The 9,415-nt window shown below is 41.1% G+C and overlaps 1 protein-coding gene across 1 annotated transcript; it reads left to right on the forward strand.

Moving 5' to 3' along the window:
- The first annotated feature begins 2,656 nt into the window (after window positions 1-2,656).
- Window positions 2,657-8,805, forward strand: LOC103709345 (subtilisin-like protease SBT1.8). Its single transcript, XM_008794646.6, has 2 exons — window positions 2,657-4,427; window positions 7,902-8,805. Exons 1-2 carry the CDS (start codon window positions 2,792-2,794, stop codon window positions 8,564-8,566), a joined length of 2,301 nt encoding a protein of 766 aa, XP_008792868.3. The 5' UTR covers window positions 2,657-2,791; the 3' UTR covers window positions 8,567-8,805.
- The last annotated feature ends 610 nt before the right edge of the window (window positions 8,806-9,415 follow it).

Below are 9,415 nucleotides of genomic sequence, written 5' to 3' on the forward strand. Positions count from 1 at the left end.
ATATATATATATATATATATATATAATGTTTATTGGTTTGTACTGCTGGATTTGCATCGTAAAATTTATATTGATAAATTTGGTTTGTCATCTGATGATATGATTTCCAGTATAAATATATCCGTACGGTTATTATATGAGAAATACATAAGTGATAACTGATTTGATAAGAGCGATATGTAAATCAGACGAACAAGATGTGACTTGGACTAACTTAGTTATATAATAATACCCATAGGCTAACTCATGGGGATAGCCACCACAGGCTTATACGTGGTATTTTGTCAGTCTTGGACCGAGTCATGATCTTGGTTAGTCCAAAGCTAAAAATTAATTAATAAGAAACAGAAATCAGGTTGATGGAAAACAGATAACATGACTATTGTTGAACAATTGATTACATTTGATATATATGTTTGTGTATGTATATATATATATACTTCTTTGAAAAGATGATAATGAGAATTTATGTGCATGTTATTTATAGAAGCTTTTCGAGTATTCATACGAGATTCATTTTATGTTGCTAATTGATTATTTTTTTCTTACTTATGGTATGGCAATTCAAAATTTTTACTGGGCTATAAAGCTTACAACCCCCTTCCTCTTTTTCTTTTTCAGAGTTACAGGTTGCATAGTACTTGACTATGGTTGAGATCATAGTTGGAAAGGATAATTAGATAGAATATTACTAATACTGGTTGGATGATCAAATTTTATAATTGAACCAACTTTGTTATTTGATATGAATTGAGATCATTATTAATTACGGTTATTGAGGTTGTATTAAATTTATAGACCTAGCATATCCTCTGGGGCTTTGCCTTAGGGATGAGCGGCCATGTCGTGTGCTAAACCCGAGTGTTGGGTTCAGGGCACGATGCTTAATATCTATATTAAAGGCCTATTTGGGCACTCAAATGTATAATTCCTTAATATAATCTACTAGGGCCACAGCTCATCCAATTCTTCAAACTCATTCGACAAATAATATTTATAGTTTATGTGTTGTGGCATGCAAACGAACTTTTAGCTGGTTAGATATCTCAATTGGTTTGTATCTTTATATCTCTATCCTTCAATCTTAACATTTTTAGACCTCAGTTTTGATATAATTATATTGGAATATTAGATCAATGATACTTTGTTGATAATGAAAAACACAAAAACATGATGTGGAACGACATAGCAAATTTGCTTTGATGCTTATCCAACTGCTTCTACCAGCAAAATTTCATGAAAAGTGAAAAATTCTAGATAATATTTTGGATTTAATATTGAGAAGCAAAAAGTTAAGCTGGTATACTATCTCGTGCGAATCAAAATCAAAGCGAGCTATTCTTCCCAATAACAAGGAGACATGTTACATAGCAGTGCTTTTCTTGAAATTTGTTAATCAATTTATGTCTTTGATATTTATATTATTATCATATTTATTTCAGTTAATATATAGACTTTTTTGGCTAAGACTTGGGGTGTTTAAAAATAGATAGCTAACATTAGATCCACATCTTGATGATTTTGGATCAAATTTAGTACATTAAATTGGATCCACATCTCATTTGCTCTCTTGACTTATTAATACGTTTAAAAGTTTTGAAGTGTGGCACTAATTTCAACCATACTGTCTTAATCTCCAAGTGCCCCCACTTCTATAGTAATTTCAAATTGTGGATTTGATATCATGCGTCTTTTTCTGTGGCCATATGGAGTTGCTTCACATCTAAGTTAGTGTTGGATATCTTTCTTCAGTTAAAAGTCATTTAATAGTTTCGGTGTACACAAACTTCAACTATACTGGATAAATGCCAATGCTCGAATGTGACTTTACCCTTAAGCAACCCTACTATTATATTAATTTCAATTTCTACGTATGCCTTTTTTCATTTTTTCACAAAATTACTATATGTTCAAGTTTGATATTATCACTTGCATCACATGAATCAAATCTAATTGTTTTAATGGTAAGCAAGAGCTATTTAAATCCAGAGGTTTGATAGTCTCATCTCTCATGCTCATGAGGATAACAAAGAATGCAGTGGCATTGATGCAAATATAACAAATCTAAATGTTAATGTTCATAGACGGCCTCTCTCGGGCCAACACTAGTCTTCGACTAGTTTAGTGCTGGTCCAGCGCCTGTCATTTATATGCTTTCTTTTGACCGTTGTCGACGCCCCACTCGAGAGAGAGCACATTCACAAGCATCCAGTTGTCTCCCTCTGCTCTAAACTAGCTCAATTTAATATTACCATGAACTAGTTAGTGCTCATGAATTCAAGGCAACACATTCCTCTTTCCCCTTCCCCAGTTTCTACCTCCCCTGCTTTCTCTCAATATCTTTGCTACACTACAAATCCATTCTGGTATTCCGTCCTAAACGTTTCCAAAACTCCAAATTCAAATTTCCAGAGCATTCTCATAATTACTCACTCTCAATTAGTTTCGCTTTAACCTTTCCGAGAGGGACCCATTTCATCCTCGCACTCTTTCTCCCGGTTGACAACTTCTTTATATTTTGGAGTACATCCGCTCTTCTCCACCTTTCCTCTTCTCATCCTCCTCCTAGCAACCACATCTGAAATGAAGAACGCGTTACCCAGTCCCTACTCTCTCCTTTCTCTCTCTCTCTCTCTCCCAAGCTCCTTATATTTGAACCAACACCCATTTCATTCCACACATTCCTTCTCCCAAATCTATTCTAACTGACCAAAACAAAGTTTCTTCTGAACTAAATAACACAACGCTCCTCTCTTTCCCCCTTCCTCCCTCCTCCTCTCGTCCAACCGTGATGGGTTCCAAGCTGCTCCACATCGTTCTTCTTCCTCTTCTGCTCTTCGTCACTTCCTTGGCACCAACTCTGGTTGTCTGTAACCAGACTTACATCGTCTACATGAATCCGGCCCACAAGCCCTCGGCCCACCCAACCCACGCTCTGTGGTACCAGGCCCACCTCCAGTCCCTCTCCATCGATCCCTCTCGCCACCTCCTCTACTCCTACTCCGCCGCCTTCCACGGCTTCGCCGCCCAACTGCTCCCCCACCACCTCCCCCTCCTCCGCCGCTCCCCCGCTGTTCTCGACGTCCAACCCGACCCCCTCTATCGCCTCCACACCACCCGCTCCCCACTCTTCCTCGGCCTCCCCCCTTGGCCCCCCACCTCTTCCCGCCACCACACCTTTGCCACTAAAGGTGGCGGCGGCGGAGACGTCGTCATCGGCGTCCTCGATACCGGTGTCTGGCCGGAGTCCCCTAGCTTCTCCGACGCCGGGCTCCCTCCGGTCCCCTCCCGCTGGCGCGGCGCCTGCGAGTCCGGCCCCGACTTCACTCCATCCCTCTGCAACCGCAAGCTCGTCGGCGCCCGCAGCTTCTCCCGCGGCTTCCGCGCCTCCCGAGGGGATGCGGAGGGGGAGCGCGCCTCCCCCCGGGACCGGGAGGGCCACGGGACCCACACAGCATCCACCGCCGCGGGCGCCCCCGTGGCCAATGCCAGCCTGCTGGGCTACGCTCCGGGCACCGCCCGGGGCATGGCGCCCGGGGCCCGCGTGGCAGCCTACAAGGTCTGCTGGACCAGCGGATGCTACGGCTCGGACATCCTCGCCGGGATAGATCAGGCCATCGAAGATGGCGTCGACATCCTCTCCCTCTCCCTCGGCGGCGGGTCCGCGCCGTACTCGCGGGACCCGATCGCCGTGGGAACGTTCTCCGCGGTGCAGCGCGGCATCTTCGCCGCCTGCTCCGCGGGGAACAGCGGCCCCTCCCGCTCCTCCCTCACCAACACCGCCCCGTGGATCGCCACCATCGGTGCGGGCACTCTCGACCGGGATTTTCCTGCCTACGCCGAGCTGGGTAACGGCAAGCGGTTCACCGGGGTGTCGCTTTACGGTGGGGATGGGATGGGGAAGAAGATGGTGCCCATTGTGTATGGGAAGGGTGTACAGGTGGGGAGCAATTCGAGCAAATTTTGCCTGCCGGGGAGCTTGAACCCGGCGGAGGTGAAGGGGAAGGTGGTGTTCTGCGACCGCGGGATCAATGCGCGGGTGGAGAAGGGTGAGGTGGTGAAGGAGGCCGGCGGGGTGGGAATGATCCTGGCAAATGCAGCTGCCAATGGGGATGAGCTCGTTGCAGACAGCCACTTGCTGCCTGCGGTGGCGGTGGGGGCGAAGAGTGGGGATCTCATCAGAGAATATGTGCAGTCAGACGCAGACCCAATGGCGGTGCTGAGCTTCGAAGGAACTGTGCTCGATGTGCGCCCGTCGCCGGTGGTTGCGGCGTTCAGCTCGAGGGGGCCAAACATGGTGGTGCCGCGGTTGCTCAAGCCGGATGTGATCGGACCGGGGGTAAACATATTGGCTGCTTGGTCCGGGGCGATTGGGCCTACTGGATTGGTGAAGGATGAGCGCAGACCGGAGTTCAACATCATGTCAGGTGATTATAATCTCTATCTGCTGGTTAATAGATATACCTTCTGCTCATGATTCTTTATTTATTCTTAAAAATTGGAAGAAAATATTAAAAAGTTTTCTGTAACTCATCTTTACTATACAGTTCTAACTACTATCCAACTGTAGAATTAGTCCTTTCTGTATTTTGGCAACAAATTATTTGTTAAGTTCTTACTTATTTCTATCAAATAGCCACTGGCTTTTTCCTCCTGGTTGACAAAATTGTGGTCTTTGAGTCTAGCCTTTCAGTTACAAAACAGATGGCATGTTGTTGGACTTTTCTCTTGATACCAGAAGTGTCTGTTGGGTAATCAGTAACTATATTGCTAGCTTTTATAAATAGATGATGCTTTCCAGAAATTCTCTTGCTGCCATAAGGAATTGGTGTTATTTTGGTCTTGCTAAATTATAACAGGAATGAAAAAGTTTGAATGCAGGTTCATATGCTTTATTTTCTTTTTCCTTTTTATTTTTTCCTTGCATAGTTTTATTGCAATCCAATTGTGCTTCTCTATATTTCATGACATAATATGATTAGTCTTAGTCACCAAGAAGGTTTTTGAAATTCCCAATTCTAGTATTGGACTCGTCAAAGGCATTATCTTTCACTTGAAAATTGTTGTTTTGTGAAAAAGGTGACCTTTCGGGGGGCTACCTTAAATGGACATTTCGATTTGGGCAACACAGGATTTCAGCTAGAAGTGAACAAGAATCTTTTGATTTAGAATTAATTAAAATAAAGGTCAAAACTGAACCCACATAGTTCTTTGCTTTTCCCAATGTGAGACTCAAGACCAGAAGAACAAACTCGACACGTTTTGGACTGCTTCAGCTTAGTTTCAGAAACTTCAATGGAAGGATATAATTTTTTTCACTTGAACTAGCATTGTTTGGCTGAGGAAACCATCCTTTGAGATGACACAACCTTAAATGAAACCTCGATTTTGATCACAAAGGATCTTCGTGGAAACTGAAGAATTTTTTTTTCTGATCCACAACAATTAAAATGTAGGCAGAACCTGCACTTTAAACCTTGAACATAGCTTTTGCCTTCCACTATGAGATGAAAATCATAAACTCAAATTATACAAGTATTTGGCTCTTTTAGGGTAGTTTTTAGTTTTTAGTGCTTCAATTCAAAGATATATTATTTTTCAGTTAAAACAGTGTTGTTTTGCCGATGGAAGGTCACTTTTTTTGGTTGATATGACCTTGAATGAATATTTTGACCTAGCGCATGTAGAATTTAAACATGAAGAGATTTTTATGTGCAGGCAGATCATGTGAATCTCATTGATTGTGCATATTACACTAGTGTAATTGGATTGGGCTAAAGCCAAAAACAAGGGAATATTACCCTCTTAAATCTAGGGGAATGTTCCATTCTTAAATCTCAAGGGCTAACGAACAAGAGTGAGCTTCAAGAATTAAAGCTCTAGCAATAACTTTTCGAATTAAACAAATGGCCCAAACAAATCTGGTCCTCAAAACTACTATTTGAATGTAGTTCAAGGGTTTCATAGCAAACATACTTATATTTCACTCAGAATAGCATTCTTTTGCCTAAAACATGATGTGAAACAACCTTAAATGAACATTTTAATTTTCACTATGGTTCATATTAAAAAGAAACAATGGGTTCGAGAACGTGTTCTCTAGTAATATGAAAATCAAAGATGAAGTGATTTGTCAACAAGTTAACTTATTGCCATCAGAATTTGGAGATAGGTTATTGTTAGATAGGTTAATGCATTGCATGACAATTGAACAGAAAAGAGTCAACATTTGCCAACAACTCATTAAAAAGGTAATCAAAGCTTTTCTGAACTTCACCACTCCATTGGGCATGCTTGCTTTGTAGCCAGTAATGAGATCTGTAGAGTGATCATATCCACGTCCACATTCGGTACTGCACCTAGGATCTGGAACATCCACAACACTTGGTGAAGCATCAGTTATAATAGTTTTGTACTATAGGAAACATGTTATCCAGTTCAGCTAGCATCATTTGGAAGTGAAGCATGTAGAATGACTAACAATATCAACTCCATCATTGTGAGAGGTGGTTGATGTGACAAACTTAGCACATCCGGGACCAACGCCACCCAGAATGTAGAACTTATCTGAATCAAGAAGTGCTTCAGTTTACAGTAATAAGAGTTGCATATGGACTTGCATCTGGAATGGAAATTATAACAGAAATGGTGTTTGGTTGGATTACAAAATTGACAGCAATATCAAAATGCAGAGTCCCACTGAGTACGTAAATGCTGTGAATAGTGATCCTATCAGGCTAGCACTGTAACATGATTGAGGAACAGATAAATGTCCATGCTACAAACTACCAGCAGTATTCTGGTCTTATTTTGTTTTATTTCGCTTCTCTTCTTTGTGGTTGGTCATTTAACTTTTTAATGTTAGTCAAAGACAAAGGAGTGTTTCTATAATCCTTGTAGTTCAAGGTAAAGCTGTAGTTTAACTTCTTTAGAGTAGGTGGAAGACAGCAATTTGATATTTGAGAATCACCAATACAGCATGAGTAGTCCACAGCAACTATTGTTGAGAACAATTAGTATTTATTCAAGCAAAATCTGAGGCTGCTCCTGCCAAGAAGTGGGGATGGGACTTAGTTCAGATGGGTTACTAAGAGTCTTTTCTTAAGGAAATAAATTTGAAGTTATAGATAAGTCTTATCAACATGGCTTCGGTATCATAATCATGCAGCACATTGAGAAGTTGTGAATGACAAAGAACATAGTCCTATTCGAAAACAAGCTGAGATGACATCTTAAAATTGACATATGAGAACAATGGATGCAATGATGGCAAAATAAGAGGGGTGGCTGCACGCAAATATACATACATGCATATATGTACATACATGCATATGTACATACGTACATATGTACATACATATGTGTGTGCATATGTGTATATAGTCAGTCTCTATGAACTTAAAAAGTGAAGAAGATGGCATATTCCCTCGTCATGTGAAGAGGATACACAAACATGCAGATAGACAACAGGAGTCATGCTCAGTTTCTTATACCATGGTGAGATGAGCATAATTACTTTTAGTGGTATCTATGTGGATAACGCACATAGAATTTCACACTAAGGTTGATTGGGAGGTTGCACATGACAATAACATAACCTTGTTTTCATTCCCAAATACTAAGACAAAGAAGAATGTTTTCTATTTTGGTCATTTAAGTGGCACATTATGTTTGCTAGAACAATCAAACACAAGGGGTACTAATGATGTTTAATGCATTTATTAATGGCCAAATATACCTTCAGCATTATCTTGTGTTAATGTTGTCTATGAAGCGAAAGTTCTTTTTTTTTTTTAGTTGGCATTAGTTTGTTATTAGTTCATATCCAATTTCCAATCAAAAAATTATTTCATATCTAATTTAGCTTTGTTTGTTTTATGATACATTTACTATATGTTCAGGAACATCCATGTCATGCCCACACATCAGTGGGGTTGCAGCATTGCTCAAGGCTGCACACCCTGACTGGAGCCCCAGTGCCATCAAGTCTGCCCTCATGACCACTGCATATACTGTCGACAACACTGGATCCCTCCTCCGTGATGCTGCTGGAGGCTCAAATGCAAACCCATGGATTTATGGCTCTGGTTATGTAGATCCTCAGAAGGCCCTCTCCCCAGGCCTTGTCTATGACATCGCTGCCGAAGACTACACTGCTTTCTTGTGCTCTTTAGACTACTCAACCAATCACATCCTAGCCATTTCTCAAAGCCCCAACACCACATGCTCACGGAGGCTGTCAGATCCGGGCAACCTAAACTACCCCTCATTTTCAGTCATATTTGGTAGAAAGTCACGTAGAATTGTAAGGTACAGCCGGGAGCTCACAAATGTTGGCCTCTCAGGTTCTGTCTACAACCTGACATATAGTGGGCCTCCCAGTGTGAGTGTGACTGTTAGACCAACAAAGCTTGTCTTTAAACAGGTGGGAGAGAAGCTGAAGTACACTGTTACATTCACATCAAAGAAGCAAGGAAACCCAACAGATATGGCATTTGGTTGGATCTCATGGAAGAATGAGCAGCACCAAGTGCGAAGTCCCATTTCATATATGTGGCAAATGTAATGAAAGTGGCAGCCTTTCTCATGATTACTAGTCGAAAGAAAAGTTCATGTTTGAATATCATTAGACTACTTTGTGCAAGAAGGTAATCTGGGAATGCCAAATGTTTCCCTTCAGATTGCCAAATCTCTAAGAATTATGGATCCAGGCTGTTTTTTCTCTTGAGTTTCCAAGTTGTGTTGGTCCTCAGTCAACAAGCTCAATACAGATGACGTCAAGGGGCTTTGACTTGCTTCATTATAGTTTATGGTTTCAGATTATTGCGAGATCCTTATAAGCTCTTCTCCACATGCTGCATATCCATTTTCATCAACAGCTGATGACTAGACACTCAAAGAGTGTTTTTCATCAGCTTAAGTTTGGGAATTGTTATGTACTTTCTGTTTGTGAGCAGTATGTAAAATAACATGCATTAACGAATCAGGTAATTGCAAATTGGTAATTTTCTCTCTGTTGGTGGGAGATTTTTGTTACTGAATCTTCTTTTTTTCCAAAAAAAAAGAGAAAATCCAGTATAATAAATGCTCCTGAGCAAGATCCATGCTTATGTGCATGGATTCTATGCCTCAATTAATCTTGTCTATTTGGATCCATGACTAAAAATAGTTTGATTTGTTAAAAAAATTAAGCTGTGGTTTTCTTATGCTTGTTTATTTATAGCTAACCATATGACAGATGCCTAGCAAGAGATGCTGATTTGCAGCTTGCAGTTTATTAACCTGCTAGTGATCTGGTCTTCCAACCTACTAGCAGGTGACAACCAATTGCATCCTGCTACTCACTGGGGTAAGAGACAGAGAGGTTAGGGTTACTCTTATTTGTTCAATTGAATTCACATTTATTGGCACAGAA

Source organism: Phoenix dactylifera, chromosome 5 (assembly GCF_051530095.1).
Source record: "Phoenix dactylifera cultivar Ajwa chromosome 5, Ajwa_hap1_PhDact_Kaust_v1.1, whole genome shotgun sequence".
Lineage (NCBI taxonomy): Eukaryota > Viridiplantae > Streptophyta > Magnoliopsida > Arecales > Arecaceae > Phoenix > Phoenix dactylifera.